The 20,131-nt window shown below is 47.4% G+C and overlaps 2 protein-coding genes across 2 annotated transcripts in view; both read right to left on the reverse strand.

Annotated features, from left to right (window-relative positions):
- The window catches only part of LOC311328101 (uncharacterized protein), a 15,250-nt gene extending 9,270 nt beyond the window's left edge, over window positions 1-5,980 (reverse strand). The window contains exon 1 of the mRNA XM_084461227.1: window positions 5,940-5,980. The gene's annotated coding sequence lies outside the window, so the exon portion shown is untranslated. The remainder of the gene's footprint in view (window positions 1-5,939) is intronic.
- A 5,917-nt stretch (window positions 5,981-11,897) lies between these two features.
- On the reverse strand, window positions 11,898-18,924 carry tm4sf5 (transmembrane 4 L six family member 5). Its single transcript, XM_084461223.1, has 5 exons — window positions 18,304-18,924; window positions 16,622-16,702; window positions 15,975-16,117; window positions 15,024-15,216; window positions 11,898-12,309 (listed from the first exon to the last, which is right to left on the reverse strand). The coding sequence occupies exons 1-5, from the start codon at window positions 18,475-18,477 to the stop codon at window positions 12,292-12,294; spliced, it is 609 nt and encodes a 202-aa protein (XP_084317349.1). The 5' UTR covers window positions 18,478-18,924; the 3' UTR covers window positions 11,898-12,291.
- Between the last annotated feature and the right edge of the window lie 1,207 nt (window positions 18,925-20,131).

Here is a 20,131-nt window from a genome sequence, read left to right on the forward strand (position 1 = left end):
TTCCTCTCTCGCTAAGGCTATTTCCATCTGACCACACATTGATCTTCACTCATAGATGCAATATGATGAGATAATGAAACTGATCACGTGATTGAACTATTGATCTTTGGTTTAAATTAAGTCGCATAGGCAACCTTTTTTTTTTTTTAATCAGTTGGAGGTGGATACCTTGTACAGTAGATTCAAGATCCAAGAATAGGGCCTATGTATTTGATGTCATCAGATAGACAGTGGATGAATGACATAGGGGATGAACGGAGGAAGAGAGGCGTGAGAGAGAAGGTATGTAGAGGAAAAACCCTTTTTTAGCTTGTTTAGAGTCTTTCTAATCATTATTAACTCTGCTGTTGTGGGTGATATTGGGCCAGCTGTCGGGATGTATACTTGTGGATACATATAGCCTAATGGCTAGTAGGCTAGCCTATATCATTGTTTTTCCTTATAAGGGCCAACCAAGTGTAAACACTGATCAGTCATCAGCTACTGTATATGTTTATGGGTGGTCTCCTAGTTACTCCTTAGCAGCCTAATACAAGGACTGCTGTGGAAAAGCACTGGTCAGTTGTTGGCAAAAAGTAAACATAAGGATAGTTAATGATATCCTAGCTGAGTTGTGATTGGATGGTGGACTGTCTTTGGCTCTGCAGAACTCTAAAGGAAGAAGGCTGTGTTTTTGTGCGTGTCTGTAAGCCGACGCACCCATGGGTGCCGTTAGCTGTAAGCCAGCGCAGCTAGAAGAGCATGTCGGGTTGTCTGGTGTCTTGGCGTTGTTGACCTGCAGTTCTGTGTTGCTACCACAAGAGGCAGTGGTCCCACAACATCAAAAGAAAAGACTGACACCACTGATTTGAGAGTTAAAAGCTCACATAAAAGCTTATATCAATGTATATTGATACCGTATAGGCTAGGTAGCTATGCTAACGGTAGCTAATGCTAACGGCTGAGGGTTAACTAAGTTAATGTTAGTTAGTTAATGCTAACATTGTAAGATTGTAACATTGTTCATACATTGATTACAGTCTGTAATCTTGTGTCTGGCGTTATTTAGCTATAGTGGGCTGCTGCTTGCTGCTGCTACTATAGCATTTGCCACATTATAAATCAAATTAATCAAGCATGGTTATTGATTCATTGAAAATCAAATTAATATTGTAGTTCTTCCCCATCATAGCTCATTGTACACTGATATAATCATTCTCCTTGCTTTTGCTAATACTCAGCTCTGTTATCAAACTTTATGATAGGAAAGAAATCTGTGGCGAAGACAGCCAGCCTAGGGGAGAAGTTCAGGACCGGGGAACTAGGAGTGCTCCAGGGGCGGACTGGGGAAGTAATTCAGATCGGACAACGTAGCCCCAGTCGGCCCCTTGAACGGGCGATCTGTTGAGCGGGGGGGGGGGGAGGGTGCTGAGCGATTTGTTGAGGGGGGGCGGGCAAATCCGATTGTCGTGCTCGGGTGGGCAACCAAGCCGGCCCACACCGGTCCACTTGAGGACCGGCCCATCGGGATTCGTCCCGAACGTCCCGATGGCCAGTCCGCCATTGGAGTGCTCTACTGCTTCCCTGCTCTGGGAGGGGCGTCTGACACGCTGTCAGCCACGCCTTTATTCCAGCGCAGAACCGACAATTCCCTCTGACTCTCGCTACATACGGGCCTTGTTTGGCCAGCACCATGAGCCTGGGTTGATCTAGAGTGGATCGTCTGGAGGGAGGTGGGGAGGGGACTCCGCTACACATCAACCAATCACAGCACTAGGCAGCTACTGGGTCAGACGTTGACATGGATCAAGCTGATTTACAAAATTGGACCCAGGAGTGGAGCTACTGGGATGGTGCTGAGTGGGCGCCGTCCGCATATCGCAATACCCCTGCTCAGGCAGGCTCGCCTGGAGGCTCACGGGCGAACAGGGGAATGCTTTTTGTGCGTGGCTGTAAGCCAGCGCACCTAGTATAGCGTTCGTCCGGTCATCACTCCCTCCCTCCCTCCCTCCGTTACTGCAGACAATGTTGGCCTGCATTTCTCTGTTGGCACCACAAGAGGGAGTAGTCCCAGCACACCAAAATAAAGAATGGGACTATACCCCAAACCTCCACATCCTTTACCCCTTGCCTTATAGGTCAGATCCTGTCCCAACCCCAACCCTTATTCTAACCCCAACCCACACTAGGGACTGGAAGAAGGGCACCAAAACCCACCCGCCGATCTCCACTGCACAAGTAGAGTAGTGGTGAGAGCATTGGACTCCCACCCAGGAGACCGGGGTTCCCGGTGGGGATGACTTTATGTTATCATCAGTGTAACTGCTTTAGCCACTGACCGCTACGATTAATGATATGGAAGCTGCTGCTAGTTGTTGTGAGCCCATGAGCTAACTGGCTATCCCGCTCTCATTGTGCTGGATTAGCATTGAAAGCATTGGAACTGATGTGTCCAGGCGATAAGACCAATCTTTATTTATCAGACATTATGTCATTTCAATTCACAGCTATTTGAGTGGCATGACTAGCTTCCGTCCTACCAGTCCTGCACAGAAACAAGCCAGCCACGCACATAAGCCAGGCTGGACCTGGCCTGGTTTTAATCAGAGATCGCTCTCTTCAGAATCATGTACTGAGTTGAACTGTCAATCAACTTGACACTGGCTTAAGATGAGAGGAGGAGCAACAGTCTGGATCTGGTATGGACACCACCTCCCAATGGGAACCAGGAGAACATGCATGGTCTCTCTCTCTCTCTCTCTCTCTCTCTCTCTCTTCATCTATCTCCTTCCCTCCCTTCTTGTATTTATTTGATAAAACGTTGAAAAGGTTTTTAAAACAGTTAAATAGTTAGCAGGAGTGCTGTTCCTGGGTGCAGAGAGTTTGTTTTCCCTGCATGTCTGGTACTAGTATGTGTGTGTACCAAGGTTATTATAGTTAACGAAAACTAACTAAAAAACGAAAACTAGGTGTGAAAAAACATTTTAGTTAACTGAAATAAAAATAAAAACTAGATTTACAAAAAAACGATAACTAACTAAAACTGTATTGTGTGTTTACAAAACTAACTAAACTAAATAAACTAAAATGATTGAGAAAATGTCCTTAGTTTTAGTCTTTTTCATTTCATACATAAGCCTAGTATTTTGGGTGGATATGAGATCTATCCTCCATTTTCTTTAGCTGTGTCCCTGCGCAGAAGTAACCTGATGTGGTCCAGATGGATTGTTTCACACGGAGTGAAACAACGTGAGCTCACGAGATCAGGATGGTCTCACAAGGCTAGCGCAGAAGAATAAAAAACTAAAACTAATACTGAAACTAATAAAAACTAAACTAAAACTAAGCATTTTCAAAAAATAAAAAATAAAATAAACTAGCAAACCTGCTTTAAAACTAATCAAAACTAAACTAAACTGAAATTGAAAACAAAAAGTTAAAATGATATAAAAAATAAAAAATAATGAAAGAAGCAAAACTATTATAACCTTGGTGTGTACATGATTCTACTCCAGCACATGGAGTCATTATTGGAAGAAACATGGAAATGGTAAATGGACTGCACTTATATAGCGCTTTTCCACCTTAGCGGCACTCAAAGCGCTTTACAATGGCCTCTCATTCACCCATTCACACACACATTCACACACCAATGGCGGTAGCTGCCATGCAAGGTGCTAACCTGCTCATTGGGAGCAATTTGGGGTTCAGTGTCTTGCTCAAGGACACTTCGACATGTGGACAGTCGGAGCTGGGATTCGAACCGCTGACCCTTCCATCATTGAACGACCCGCTCTACCAACTGAGCTACAGCCGCCCCATATGGAAGTATCCACTCCTGGATGAAGTCATAACAGACTAGCCGGGAGTTGTATAAACAAGATTCCTCCCGGAACGAGGGAAAGAAATGAACAGAAGAGGAGGAGGAGACTGTATCCTGTCCCCTACACTCTAAACAGTCGTTAAACATGAGATCAATCTCTAAATATAGTCAAAAATTTGACCATGTGGTGTACAATGTCAGTCTGTCTTTATAGCAAACACCCAATCGTATTCCTTAAGTGTGTCCATTTCCTTTCAAATTGATCATAGCCTATTGTAGACAGAGATTTGCAGTGATATGCAATGTGCTTATAATTCTTTAGACATCCGGTGTGTGCGACCTGCAAAACAGGTTCTTGCCGTTTATTAGCTTCGCACGGTCTCCTGCTCAGGATTAGGCTTTGGTCAGGCTGTCCCAGGTGCCGGACTGCCTGAGCACATTCACCCCCGTGGACATTTACCCAGAAGATAAAGGGTGTGAGACTGATTAGGATGCTAGCTAGCTGTAGCAACACGCAAGCTAACACTACAGTCCTCGCTGTAGCCAATCCTCACACTGGAACTGCAACTGGGATCAGCAATCTTTTCATGTATCATTTATAATGCATGCATGGTATGTGCGTTATATTGTAAAGTTTGATATAAACGTTCTCTGTATTGCTGTAGGCTTAAATTGAGGGCTGCAGATATTCAAGCAGAAGCTGACCCGACCTGACCTCTATATCAGAGGTAGAACTCCACCTGTCACTCCTTTTACAGCAGCTTTAAATGATCCACACACACACACACACACACTCTCTCTCTCTCTCTCTCTCACTCTCTCTCTCTCTCACCTTAATATCTCCTTCCTCCCTTTCTTCCTTCATCTCTTCCTCCCTTTCAATCACTATCTCTCTTTCTCTCTCTCTATATGTGCTTTACTTTATTCCGTTTATTTTTTACAGGGACAATGCACACCAATCAACAATTTTAGGAACATTTTAGTAAACGAGCCCTCATAGTAAATGTGCCCGTGTTAGCTGAGTAGCTATGTAGGTGAAGGGCATCCCTCGTGAGGCGGGGGATACATCAACGCTGGATAATGTGAACTGGCTGTGGATTATTAACCCACGTCGGACTTTGGCTGACCACCATGCGTGGAGGCTGTGACGCCAGTGACCTGGGGACAGGACAGACCCTATAGAGACATTAAATAATGGCGTCTTCCTTCCCCGAGGACAGTGCTGTAGTTATCTCACCAGCCTGAGTGAGTGGAGTAATTCAGCATTCCCTTAAGTCCTGCGTGTCTGTTTTAAAGCCCCTGGTTATGTTCTGCATTAAAGCTTTCGGTCTGAATGAAAGGCCTTGGTTATGGGTTGTATTAAAGCCCTTGGTAATGTGTTGTTTTTAACCCTGAAAGTACAGTGACAACATTTCGAATATTAATTGGATTTTCCCTATAATACTTGGAAGCGCAGTTTCTCAGCTTTCAGCAAGTGTTGGAGTGAGGATTTTTTTTTATTTGTTAGATATTTTTTTAATATTATTAAATATTTGTTAGATATTTTTAAAATGTTGCCGGTGACGTGGTCGTATCGAAAGGGTTAAAGGCTTGGTTTATGTTCTGTATTAAAGCCGCTGGCCTGTCCTTTTCCTGGTTGTCCTCAGGTCCCCTGGTTTGTCACCTTGTAAGGAGAGGAGTGTGTTCCAGCCCGTTCGGCGGTCCGCTCTCGTCCTGAGAACACACCGGGGGCTGGGCCTCTACGACGGTGACGTATCATTGGTGCTGAAGCCGTCACCCTGAACTCACGGACTCAGAAACACACACACACAAACACGCACATCACACGCACCCCACCCCCTCCTCTGCCCTCCCTCACTCCATCCCCCCGCCTTTCGCACCCCCCCCCTTTCCCTCATTACAGTACAGTGATGTCAGGATATTGGCCGCGCCTGCTTGTATGGCTGCTTGTCGAGGCTGGCTGCCTGTATGATAACCCCCCCCCCCCCCCTCCCCTCCCCTGGTATTGTATTTTGTATGTATTGCATTTTGTATGTCGCTCTTTCTTCCTTTTTTATGTGTTATTTGTATTGTGAAGCGCTTTGTGCATTCGTGCTGTGAAAGGCGCTATATAAATAAAGTTTACTAACTTACTTACTTACTTACTGTCCTGGAGAAGAGGGCTCTTCTGGAGAGGCGTCCCCGTCGGCTTCGAATATCACCGTGACATCAGACGCCCTCTCGCAGACCAATCAGAAGTCGAAACGGAAAAAAGAAGTGCATAGTAGAACGCTTACTTCACCCAGAGTGAATCTGTGCCCCTAATCTATGTGGTTCACTATTTCGCTGGCTAAGAATAGCAATAAACAAACACACACACACACACACACACACACACACACACACACACAAACACATGCACACCTCCATGTAAGCACACACACACACATACACATTTCTACACACATATGCATGCACACGCACTCACGCACATACATAAATACACACACACACACACACATACACACACACACACACACACACACACACACAGGGTTGTTACAGGGGAGTGACAATGCCAGAGCTTCATGCCACATGCCACTCTCCGCTCCCCCCCCTCCTCTCCACACCAAACCTTATCTCACTTTTCTCCCCTCTCCCCAAACGAGGTCCTCAACCTTGTAACATCTGGCCACTCGACAGAGACCGCCCTCCTTGCAGTGACGGAGTCACTCCATGCCGCGAGAGCGAACTCTCTCTCTCCTCTGTCCTGATACTCCTAGACCTGTCAGCAGCATTTGATACGGTAGACCACCAGATCCTCCTCTCCACCCTCGAGGAGAAAGGCATCGCTGGCTCTGCATGCTCCCTGTTTGCATCCTAAATGACGGGCCGCTCCTACCAGGTGACATGGAGAGGGTCGATGTCGGAACCACATAGTCTGACTACGGGGGTTCCACAAGGGTCTGTCCTGGGTCCTCTCCTGTTTTCCCTCTACACTACATCTCTGGGCTCTGTCATTCGCTTGCATGGCTTCTCCTATCACTGCTATGCCGATGACACCCAACTGGTCCTGTCATTTCCCCCTTCTGATACAGAAGTGGAGACACGCATAGCTGGGTGCTTGGCTGACATCTCGGAGTGGATGACGACACATCACCTAAAGCTCAAGACTGAGCTGCTGTTCCTCCCGGGGAAGGGCTGCCCGCACCGGGACCTGGCCATCACCACTGAAGACACAGTGGTGACACCGACTCGGACTGCGAGGAACCTGGGTGTGACGCTGGAGGACGACCAACTGTCCTTTTCCGCACATATCACATCAGTCACATGCTCCTGCAGATTCATGCTATAAAACATCAGGAGGATTCGCCCTTTCCTCACTGATGAAACGGCGCAGGTGCTCATCCAGGTCCTGGTCATCTCCCACCTGGACTACTGCAACTCCCTCCTCGCTGGGGCCCCGGGGTCAGCCATAAAACCCCTAGAGCTTGTCCAGAAAGCTGCTGCTCACCTGGTGTTCAACCACCCCAAGTTTCGCGCTAACCTACAGGGCAATGAAAGGAACAGCCCCCTCCTACCTCCAGGCCATGGTCAAACCCTATACCCCCTCCCGACCGCTACGCTCTGCTACCTCAGGGCGACTGGTTGCCCCGTCACTCCGAGGCCCCTGCGGTCGATTGACACGGTCACAGCTCTTCTCTGTCCTGGCCCCGCAGTGGTGGAATGAACTGCCCACTGACGTCAGGACAGCAGAGTCGCTGCCCATCTTTCGTCACAGGCTCAAAACTCATCTCTTCAAGAAGTACTACAACTATCCTCCCTCTTAAGTACCTATTGTATTTTAGATTGCGAATCTTGCACTTTGCCTTCAGCACTAGATTATGCTCTTAGTCACTTGTTTTAGAAAGAAGATGCACTTGTGAGTTCTGGCAAGTAGTAGTACACTGGCTTTTCCTACGTTAAATGCAATTGTTGTTAGTCGCTTTGGATAAAAGCGTCTTCTAAATGACTGTAATGTAATGTAAATTGCACCTCATTACATACCAAGAATCTGGAAACCTACTGCATACCCAGGTGAAGATTTATTTAGAGTGGAAGTCCCTGATATGCTACTCCGCCGATGAGTGTAATAGTCATTTACCCCAGTGTTTCTCAACCAGGAGTGCATGGACCCCCTGTGGTCATTGGCATAATTACAGGGGGTCCTTGGAAAATGTTGAAAAAAATATATGTATAAATATATATCAAAGATGCTTAAATAAAATGATGTAAGCCCATCAAATATTGTATAAACAGCGGGTTTACGAGTGATAGCACAACGGAGGAGCTCTTTCTCCCGACATCAATTGCTATCAGAGGCCCACTGACTTTATTTACAAGGTTACACCCATTTCCATTCTACCATTGTGGAGCGGCCTAACTAGACAGGCTGGGAACATGTCAAAGATTTCGTTGAGTCTACTGCGTTGCGTCATGACCGGGCCAGATCAGTCAGGTTGTGTCCAGTTTAGACCCTTTTGTCAAAAGCAATGCTTTGTGGCCAGTTAATAAGCGTTTACGCTTCTCTCTCTCCTCCCTCCCTCCCTTTTCCTCCTCCTCTTCTCTCCCTCCTCCACTTCCCCTCCCTCCTCCTCTCTCCAGACGTTCCCACAGCCGGGCCCTTGTTAGTCTTGGCAGACGTCTCATTAGACGCGGGGACAGGGCCGGCTCAAGTCGCCCGGGGCTGGTTCTGGGGTCCAGCAGCAATGCGGGGAGGGGGGGCGGGACCATACCCCCCTCCCTCTCCTCACTTGGTTCCCTTTCTTCTTTTCTTTAGTCCCCCCACCACCCTTTATCCTCCAGGCTTGTTTTTGTGTGGTAGAGGAACAGTCAAAACAACGCAAAGATCTACAAATCAAATCAGACTTTTAACTTTTAAATCTGATACGATCATCACCTACTTTCCAGATTGATTTACTCTATAGTAAAGGGTATATAAATAATAGTATATCTATGCCCACGTACGTCTGGGGCCCCTAGTGCATGGCCTGCCATGGTCGGTTCAGTTGCGTTGGTGTTGTGTTCTTTCCTCATCCCCTGTCTACTCATGGGCTGCTGCCATTGGTCAGGGAGATGGGTGAGGTATAATTGCTGGTTGGCCGGTACTGGGTAAGGCTACGTCAGAGTTCACTACTGTTCGGTGGTGCCAGCTACTGTTATTGCACCTAGCTTTGTGGTCCCTGGTCTGCTGACTTGGCACCTGCTCATCTGTTTATCCTAGGATGGAGGAAAGAGAGGGGAGGAAGGGATGAACAGGTGGGAAAAGAAAGGGATGAAGTCCTCCATGAGGAATAAGAAGGGAGTTAAAAGGATGGAATCTTTTTCCTGATGTATTCATTGAAGAAAGATAATTATGTGTTAATAGACGAAAGACTTTTCAGTCAGTTTCTGTCAGTTGGAGGCGCTGTACAGTACGTGATTGGTGTGTAGAAGGCTACGTAGCTCATTTCGTTATCCCTGTGGCCAGTCCACTCCCGTTCTGTCCCAGTCCACTCCCGCTCTGTCCCGGTGGACGGTCCGTGTTCCAGGGGAAGTGGCCGGTAGAGGAGTCCCAAGGAGCGTTGTTTTTGGGAAAGGCATCCAGTGTTGTATAATGGGTTCACAACAGGGTAGAAATGCACCGGGCGGATAACAGAAGACTTGGCTTCACACTCCACTGGCTATTGCTCTCTCTCTCCCCCCCTCTCTCTCTCTTTCTCCTCTCTCTCTGTCTTTCTCTCTCTCTCTCTTAACAGGCTATTGCTCTCTCTCTCCCCCTCTCTCTCTCTCTTTCTCTCCCTCTGTCTTTCTCTCTCTCTCTCTCTCTCTCTCTCCCCCCCTCTCTCTCTCTTTCTCCTCTCTCTCTGTCTTTCTCTCTCTCTCTCTTAACAGGCTATTGCTCTCTCTCTCCCCCTCTCTCTCTTTCTCCTCTCTCTCTGTCTTTCTCTCTCTCTCTCTCTCTCTCTCTCTATTAACAGGCTATTGCTCTCTCTCTCCCCCTCTCTCTCTCTTTCTCCTCTCTCTCTGTCTTTCTCTCTCTCTCTCTCTTAACAGGCTATTGCTCTCTCTCTCCGCCTCTCTCTCTCTTTCTCCTCTCTCTCTGTCTTTCTCTCTCTCTCTTAACAGGCTATTGCTCTCTCTCTCCCCCCTCTCTCTCTCTTTCTCCTCTCTCTCTGTCTTTCTCTCTCTCTCTCTCTCTCTTAACACCCCTCTTGCTCTCCTTCACTGCTCCTTCATTACTTGTCCTCTTGCTTTTCTTTTTTTATTCCCTCCTTCAGTTCTCCCCCGAGTTTTTATTCGGTGTGATTTGCATGAGAAGTGGCTAAGAATTCACCCCCAACTAACCCCTCTCTTTCTCGTCCCAACGTTTCATAGAAGTCACCCTCCCTTCCTCACTCACCCTCTTCTTTTCTCCTCCTCCCTTGGTTTTTCTCTCCTGCATTAGTCTAATGACATGATGTGTGACGGGGGGATGGGGGTGGGGCTACCTGGGGGCTACCTGGGGGCTTCCAATCAGCTCTGGAGGTGTGTCATTCACAGAATGGAGGTGTGTCATTCACAGAATTCTCCTAGGCCGCTTTACGTTTTGGCAGCTATCTTCTTACTGACAGTTATGGCTGAGGTATGTGGAGCGTCGGTCCCCCCCTCTATCTATCCCTCCCTCCCTCCCTCCCTCCCTCCCTCCCTCCCTCCCTCACTCAGTCACTCCCTCCCTCCCTCCCTCCCTCACTCCCTCACTCACTCACTCACTCCCTCCCTCCCTCCCTCCCTCCCTCCCTCCCTCCCTCACTCACTCACTCATTCACTCACTCACTCACTCACTCACTCACTCACTCACTCACTCACTCCCTCCCACCTCCCTCAGTCACTCAGTCACTCCCTCCCTCCCTCCCTCCCTCCCTCATTCACTCACTCCCTCCCTCCCTCCCTCCCTCCCTCCCTCCCTCCCTCCGTCACTCAGTCCCTCCCTCCCTCCCTCCCTCCCTCACTCACTCAGTCCCTCCACTCCCTCCCTCCCTCCCTCCCTCCCTCCCTCCCTCCCTCCCTCAGTCACTCACTCACTCACTCACTCACTATCACTGCTAGGCCAGGCCAGGACACTCTTGTCTCTTGAGGGACGGCGTCTATATTTACCGTGAGCAGCGCCGCCCGGGTGTTTATCTCAGAAGTTAGGTAACAATTACCTCAGCGCTGCTCTATGGCAACAAAGGATTAGGATCTTAACCCGGCCCCCTGACGGAGAGCCCTCCAGACCAGACATCAGTGTTTTCACAGCTGTAGTGCTTACAGTGCCCACCGGGGGGGCACTCTGACCCCTGACCCCTGACCCCCTGCCCTGACACAATCCTGTTAGTTCTGGCTCCCTGCGTCTAACGGAAAGTAGAAAAGCGTTGTTGCAAAAACGATGTCAGCTATTGACAGGGTCCGGGCCAGCGGACAAAGTTAGCGTCACAAAGTTATTGAAGTGGATCAGTAAAGGGTTGTAGCATGATTAACAAAGAGTTTTGAGGTCTGTCAAAGGAATTTTTGTCGCTTTTTAACTCAATCTTGTTTTCCTGTTATATAAGGGGGTTAATGACTTGATGGGGTTACTTTCAGTTGTCTATCTGCTTCCTGTCAATGCTGCACTGTCCCCCTACTGCGTTCCGAATCACATACTTCTACTTCTTACTACCAGTACCTACTACAGCTGCCCTTAGAAAGTACGTACTTTGCAAGCAGTAGGCATCCAATTGGGACATACTACCTTGTCATAATATTGCGCCTTGAAATTTGCCCACATCCGTCGCCGTCCATAACGCGACATTCATCTACAGCTGTCACGACTCGCACATGTGACGCACATTTCCGCTACGCACAGGATTGTGGGTCAGAATAGCCAGAAAAGATTGCTGGCTTGCATACTGCAAAATACGACCGGATGTAGTAGGACATCCTGGTATTTTTGCCATACTGCATGTGGCATACTATGTATTGGGACATACTACATACTGTTTTGGCATACTATATAGTAGGGTAGTATGTGATTCGGAACGCAACCCCAGTCTACCACAGTAAATTAAGAGTAAAGCCACACACCAAATAATATCTTTCACTTTTGGAACATTTTTATTACTTGTAGGCCTTACAATCCTCAAAAATACATAAAAGGAATTGCTCATCCTCTCTGAATAATTCATAGAAATGGAGAATCAAAGTTAATAATTCAACGATTCTGCAAGACAGGAAAGGCTCGAGCTAGGACAACAAGCTCTGCGATGCGACGCAGTGCGACACGATACGTTTAGTAATCTGAGACGACAACCTTGCTGTGTTTTAGATTCTAGCCCATGATTGGAGCATGACGTACGGTGTCACAGGTACACAGCTCGCTGACTCGTGGCTTTGTTTGCAGGTGATTGTAGGGACCAGTGTATAAGTGCTTTGGTGTTGACACGTCTGCGGAACGGGAGACAGGCAGACGCCACGGCCATCGTCACCTCTGTGTCTCACAGTCCACCTTCATCCTGAGAGAGAGGGGAGGAAGGGAAATGTGTTTACCAGAAATTATTTACATGTACTGTAATACTACAGCTCTTCTAGAGAGAGAGAGAGATGCTGGGCCATCAGATACTCTCATAGAATACTGTCTATTCATTGGTTACTATCCCAGTGACACTGTTTATAGGCCTACTGAATGTTTCACATATAGAAGAGTAGGCTACATAGCATTAGTAGTATATACTCACTGTACTGTAAGCCCATAGGTTACATGTTCATGAACAGGGTGTGTGTGTGTGTGTGTGTGTGTGTGTGTGTGTGTGTGTGTGTGTGTGTGTGTGTGTGTGTGTGTGTGTGCATGTGGGTGTTGGTGGTGACTCTAGGGAACAAAACATGGTCACATCAGGGACCATGTGCATAGCGGTCATTGTATGTTCAACTGGCAGCTAAATCTGGGATTAATCTTCAACCACCCACTGATTGGTTGATTTATTTTACCCTGGACTTTGCTGAGTGGAACCTTTAGCTGCACAAACACTTAGTGTTGAAGCATCATGCTGTTAGTAAAAGCTGCATACTTTACTTGGTATACTTTGTACTTGTGTAGCCTACTTAATACTTCATACTTCAGAGTTTCTTATGAATATTTAAGAACTCCCAGAGTGCTTTCAAAAGGGCTTTTAGTAGTGTCAGTACTACTGCTTCTACTTAATACTACTATGACAACTGTATATAGGCCTAGCCTACTACTACAACTACTAAATGATAAATGGTAAATGGACTACACTTATATAGCGCTTTTCCACCTTAGCGGCACTCAAAGTGCTTTACAATGGCCTCTCATTCACCCATTCACACACACATTCACACACCAATGGCGGTAGCTGCCATGCAAGGCGCTAACCTGCTCATTGGGAGCAATTTGGGGTTAGGTGTCTTGCTCAAGGACACTTCGACATGTGGACAGTCGGAGCTGGAATTCGAACCACTGACCCTTCGATGAACAACCCGCTCTACCAACTGAGCTACAGCCGCCCCCGACTACCCTCGCCTGCAGTAGGCCACAGGCCCAAGGGAGGGCTGTAGTGGTAAATACAGAGATGTCCCTCCTCATTGATTAATACGGTTGTTCAAAAAATAGGTCAGTAAAGTCTCAGCCTGGTTTATAAAGAGGCGAGTTAACAGAGTTTACTTGGGGGCACCGTGTCCTCGACTACCCCCCTGTGCCTAGGATAGGCTACTATCTAAGCTAGGCTAGCCTACTATCTAATCTAGGCTAGGCTACTATCTAATCTAGGCTAGGCTACTATCTAAACTAGGCTAGGCTACTATCTAATCTAGGCTAGCCTACTCTAAGGGGTGTAGTGGTAAATACAGATGTGGGTAGCCTAATCTCTGTTAAAGGAGAATGCTCGTTTTTGACAACCTGGACCTTATTTACGGCATATTATAAGACGTTTCACTCACCGAGATCACTTTGGTGTAATTCGGAGGCCTGTAGAAGAAATTTAAAATCCAGCGCTCCAGCACGCTGTGCGCATGCGTGCTGGAGCAAGTGGGGAAGCTATTTCGTTTCTAAAGACGTTTCTAAAGATCATATTACAGAGGCATGTGAAAAACCACAACAAGCCCTCGCTCTATGTAAGCACAACTAGCGATTCATAAAGACAGATTGGTGAAAACAACTGTTTCGCGGCAGAAAATAGATTTTTTAGAAGCTGCATTCTCAGTGCCCCGTCCGCCGCCATTACATGGATATACTGGCTCGCGCTGGATTTTAAATTTCTTCTACAGGCCTCCGAACTACACCAAAGTTATCTCGGTGAGTGAAACGTCTTATAATATGCCGTAAATAAGGTCCAGGTTGTCAAAAACGAGCATTGTCCTTTAAGAGCAGTTTACCCACCCCGTTTCCTTCATTGATTAACGCAGTTGATCAGAAAACGGATGAGTCAACTCTCCGCCTCATTTTCGAGAGGTGTGTAAAGCGAGTTTACTTGGGCTCACCCTCCACTAGGCTACACCCCTGCTCATAATCAATGCAGCAGCAAACTAGACAAACCGCCTAGCGGCTAAATGCCTCCGCACAACAATGCCAGTTGCGGTTAACCTAACTAAAACACCTTTTGTGAGGTCAGTGACCCTTGACCTTTGATCCCTACTTGAGTCCAACTGGACATTTTACCCAAATATGAACAAATTTCGTTAAGCCTTTGAGATAAACACTTAACTCTTCCGAGCTACTCTTTGGCAGGAAGCAAGTGATGTCTTGAGCCTCATCATAACAGAAGTGACATGTGACACCTTGCACCTTGTCTATACAATAGACAACTGACTCTGCACCGCTGTACACTCGAACCAACACCTGACAACACTTGAGCAATTGAACACCCTGTGTTGAGAACTCACTACTGTATACTACTGTATAGTACACTTGACATGTTATGTAATTGCACTGCCTGTATCATGGACACATTGTGTTCATCAGGCCAAAAACACATTTTGTGACGTCACAGTGACCTTGAACTTTGACCTTTGACCCCTACGATCTAAGCGGTTCATCCTTGAGTGCCGGTGAACATTTGTAGGCTACCAAAGGGGAAGAAATTCCGTCAATGCGTTCCCGAGATATTGCATTAACAAACATCGGACGGACGGACAACCCGAAACCATAATCACCTGGCGGAGGCGTAACAAAACAAAATCTACCGCTACGCAGCGGCAACCAGGTGGCGTTTACCTCCTTCTTATCACGGCAGTCACCGCAGATGCAGCCCAGGCAGCCGTTGAACACCTGGACGCCGCAGAGCGCCGTCTGCAGCAGGGACAGGCACAGCATGATGGCGAACAGGACGATGTGCCACAGCACCACGTTCTTGGGGGCTATGCACAAGTCCCACATGGTCTCGTCGGTCAGGTAGCTGTTGTTCCCACTGGAGGCGGGGGAGAGGGACAGGGAGAATAGAGGGATGAGATGTGTGGGTGGGTGTGTGTGTGTGGGGGGGGGGGTAGGATTGGAAAGGGTAAGATTTAGGGGACTAGGAGGAGATTATAGAAGAGATACAGTAGAACTGAAGGGGGAAGTGCGGGATGAAGAGCGTAACAATCTCATCATTCATCATCATCATCATCATTCATCACTCATCTCATCATTATTGTATTTTATTGTATTATATTGCACTGTTCTTTAGATTGCTAATCTTGCACTTTGCCTTCAGAACTAGATTATGCTCTTAGTCACTTGTTTTAGAGAGAAGATGCACTTGTGAGTTCTGGTGAGTAGTAGTACATTGGCTCTTCCTACGTTAAATGCAATTATTGTTAGTCGCTTTGGATAAAAGCATCTGCTAAAATGACTGTAATGTAATGTCATGTCATCAGGCGTTTTGTTCAATCCTTTTGTTGCGAGACTTTTCTCATGCTGTTGAAGTACAGTAACACCACAGGACTTGCCTGCCACCTAGTGGCTACTGGGAGTATTGCACTCTCTCCCCTCCGTGCTTGGAGGGTGCGTAGTAGGTGATGGGTGTGGCTGACTGATATGACCAGACAGAGAGAGGAACTATTAAGATAAACAGATGTAAAGGACAAGATATTTTTAAAGAGAGGACTAGAGATGTTCGGTAGAGATAGAAATAGAGAAAAATAGAGAGAAATAGGAATAGAAAGGGAGAGAGAGAGAGCGCCTCACCTTTGCAGGTCTTCAAAGGGGTACTCCCATTTTCCGCTTTCTATCTGACATTTGGGTCCGATGGCCAGCCCTGCCGAGGACACGCTGGCGCAGTAGATCGCCCCCACCAGGCCGAACGCAGACGAGAACACAGAGTTCAACATCTGTTGGGGGTGTTTAACACACACACACACACACACACACACACAAACAAGCACACACACCAGAACAGTGGCAGACATTATTTTGCAGGGTAAGACTCACCTAGATAGCAAGCGGATCTGGGCCATATACAGGCCAGATCTGGCCCTTGTGGCTTAGTTCCGGCCCATATATGGCCCAGAATCATTACACATCCGCTTGCTATCTGGGTCTTCATCTTATCTGCGGCCTTACAAGACTAACTTGAAACTGGGTGCGTGATGAGCTGACTATAGTCAACATTGAACAGAGACATCACTATGGTCATAATTGAGGCAATAATGCATTTAGAACAGAAACATCATTATGCTGTTGTGGTGATAACTGAGGTAATAACATTATCCTTATTATACAGTACCTCCTTGATAGCGATTTGCTCTTTGCAGCTATCTATAACCTCCTCATTTCAAAATTATGTCCTCCTGAGTTTCAACTGTTTCTGCCCCTCCCCAATTCACTTAACTCACCCGGCAACGGTTGCCACAGCAACCGGCTCCACAGCAACCCTTGCCCCCAGCCCTGATAGCCGAGCAGCTGGGACACAGCATCTGGAACACACAGCGCCATCAACATTCTCACTGGTCCACTCCATGTAGTCTCCTGTTACCGAGACGGCAATCAGACTCTATAGATCTTCTCACGATTGATTGATTGATTGATTGATATAGATCTTCTGGTTATTGGTCAAAAATACCCCGAAAAGATGCAGAGAGCAGGCAGCGCCCTCATGTGTCACTTGATTGTACCAAATGGTAAATGGACTGCACTTATATAGCGCTTTTCCACCTTAGCAGCACTCAAAGCGCTTTACAATGGCCTCTCATTCACCCATTCACGGTAGCTGCCATGCAAGGTGCTAACCTGCTCATTGGGAGCAATTTGGGGTTAGGTGTCTTGCTCAAGGACACTTCGACATGTAGACAGTTGGAGCTGGGATTCGAACCACTGACCCTTCGATCACTGAACGACCCGCTCTACCAGCTGAGCTACAGCCGCCCCAAGCTGAGGTGTCTTTGGTCAGCTTGTGTATGTGGGTGGGTGTGGAATGTGTGTGTGTGTGTGTGTGTGTGTGTGTGTGTGTGTGTGTGTGTGTGTGTGTGTGTGTGTGTGTGTGTGTGTGTGTGTGTGTGTGTGTGAGAGAGGCAGAGAGATAGAGTTTCTGTTTGTGTGTTCACGAGTCACCTTATCTCCTAAGCTAATATTTGTAAATCCTGAATCCCATTTTCAACCTGTCGTTCCAAAGGGCGATGACTGGACAGGTACAGTAACATGTGGCAAGGTGCATCACGCAAAAGATGTGTGGATGGATGGAATTACAGTAACTACATATTTCTGTTCACACTTTACAACCTGATGCTACCAGTTGACAAAGCCAGACACGCCCAATCTTTAGACATCAAAGGTTAATATTGCCTCAATCCATAATCAAGATCAAAGACCAAGGCCTAAACATGAATGGATCCAGAGGCCACCAAACTCTCTAGTGACTAATGCCGTTCTCTCACTGCAGAAGGGACATGATGTCACTTGCACACCTGCTAATCTATATTGTGTGGAGGAAGAAACTGTACAATTAGGGAAGTACAAATGTTTCCCAGATTAATCGAATTAGTAAACCATTAATCTGTGTAGCAAGACTCAGCCCAAACCTAAACCACTCAATAGTGGAAGTTTATCGAAACAAATGTCTGGGACAGGAGGACCCTGGCACAGTGAGATATATTCATTCACAAAACATCAATTTCCACCACATCATCTCAGGAAATATCACAAGAATGGCGCAAGTAGGCTCAGTTTGGCTATTATTGTTTGAGAGACAGACAGACAGACAGACAGACAGACAGACAGACAGACAGAGACAGAGAGACAGACAGACAGACAGACTGACACAGACAGACAGACAGACAGACACAGACAGACACAGAGAGACAGACAGAAAGACAGAGAGACAGACAGACAGACAGACAGACAGACAGACAGACAGACAGAGACAGACAGACAGACAGACAGACAGACAGACACAGAGAGACAGACAGACAGACAAAGAGACAGACAGAGAGACAGAGACAGACAGACAGACAGACAGACAGACAGACAGACAGACAGACAGACAGACAGACAGACCGACCGGAGACGGCGCGTTACTTACAAAGAGGCCCCCTCCGACGAGCCCCCCCATGAGCCAGACCTGGAGGGAGATGTGGTCGTTATCCAGACTCTCCCCGTTGGGGAAGAAGAGCAGCAGGTTGGCGATCATGCAGCAGAACGCCGTGGGCAGCAGGATCAGACCCACCAGGCGAGCGCACTTCCCCGTGCAGCACATCCTCTCTATCTACCCCGCCTGTCTTTCTGTCCCCTCTGTTCGTCTCCTTCTCTGTCTCCCCTCTCTGTCTCTCTCCTTTTTCCGAAAGCCGCGAAAAGACCAAAGGCGAACGAGAAAAGACCAAACAGAAAAGACCAAAGTCGATCCGAGAAGAAGAAAATGGCCACTGCACACACACACACACACACACACACTAACTGACTGACAGACAGCACAGGGTCAGACGCTAAAAAACAAACTCCCAGTGACACTCCACAAGTACTGTAGGACGATGGGACAAAGGACAGATGTGGCGTGGCTCTTCAGCAGGTCGTCTCAGGTGCGTGTGTGTTCTAAAGAGAAAAAAAGAGTCAACGCTGCCGTGTGTGAAGTCAAATAATCCTCTTGGTTGAAATAGTCCTCCCTTCAACAGTGTGACAGTGGCGGATGGGAGGGAGACAGAATTCTAGAATGACCTTTGATACCTGCTCATATTAAGTACCCTGGTATCAGGGAGGGACATTTATGGTCTGTGGACACATGCAAAAGGAGGATGGGCCTAGCTAAGGTACAGGCTACATCCTGGAAGCACCTGTCACCTCTCACATAGAAAGTGCTGTAGGCCGTGGTGTGTGTGTGTGTGTGTGTGTGTGCGCAGGTGAGGGGGGGGCAGTGCAGTCTTTGAACCACACACACACACACGCACGCACACTTTATCTGCTGAAGCTAGACATTTTTATGGCTGTTCCGATTGGCTCGTTTGATCAATGTTCTCGGTGGTGTGATAGGACTTTATGAGTGTCAAAGTGTTGCGTAGAAAGGTGAGAGGTCGGACAGGACATCGTGTGGGCCTACTGATACGTCCACCTCCTGGGCCTTACTCCAACACTAAAGAGAAGTAAGTAAGTAAGTAAACTTTATTTATATAGCGCCTTTCACAGCACAAATGCACAAAGCGCTTCACAATACAAATAACACATAAAAAAGGAAGAAAGAGCGACATAGAAAATGCAATACATACAAAATACAATACCAGGGGAGGGGAGGGGGGGGGGGATTACCATACAGGCAGCCAGCCTCGACAAGCAGCCATACAGGCAGGCGCGGCCAATATCCTGACATCACTGTACTGTAATGAGGGAAGGGGGGGGGGGGGGGGTGGAGTGCGGGAGGGCGGGGGAGGGGGTGGGGTTCGTGTGATGTGCGTGTTTGTGTGTGTGTGTTTCTGAATAGGCCTCCTGCCCTTGCCGTCCTCCAAAAGCTCCACTTTTGAACATGAAAATGCAACTGTTAGGGCTTCAGACTGGAGCAGGTAGCACCCAAAATGTGGCAGGTGGGCAACGTGGGTTCAAAAAGGTTTTAATTCCAAAAGGGCGAAAATAAACAAAGGAACACTGAGAAGAAAGACATTGGCTGCGTTCCGAATCGCATACTTCTACTTCTTACTACCAGTACCTACTACAGCTGCCCTTAGAAAGTACATACTTTGCAAGCAGTAGGTATCCAATTGGGACATACTTCCTTGTCATAACATTGCGCCTTGTAATTTGCCCACATCCGTCGCTGTCCATAACGCGACATTCGTCTACAGCTGTCACGACTCGCACGTGACGCACATTTCCGCTGCGCACAGGATTGTGGGTCAGAATAGCCAGAAAAGCCTGTCAGAATCAGA

The sequence above is a fragment of the Borostomias antarcticus genome (genome assembly GCF_949987555.1).
Source record: "Borostomias antarcticus genome assembly, chromosome: 37".
Lineage (NCBI taxonomy): Eukaryota > Metazoa > Chordata > Actinopteri > Stomiiformes > Stomiidae > Borostomias > Borostomias antarcticus.

Excerpts from the sequence above, each read along its gene's own strand:
- tm4sf5 (XM_084461223.1), bottom strand. The coding sequence starts at position 18,477 with ATGTGCTGCACGGGGAAGTGCGCTCGCCTGGTGGGTCTGATCCTGCTG. Across the intron at positions 16,703-18,303 it reads TCGTCGGAGGGGGCCTCTTT|ATGCTGTGTCCCAGCTGCTC; the intron begins GTAAGTAACGCG and ends TGTGTGTTCCAG. Across the intron at positions 15,217-15,974 it reads CCCTTTGAAGACCTGCAAAG|TGGGAACAACAGCTACCTGA; the intron begins GTGAGGCGCTCT and ends CCCCGCCTCCAG.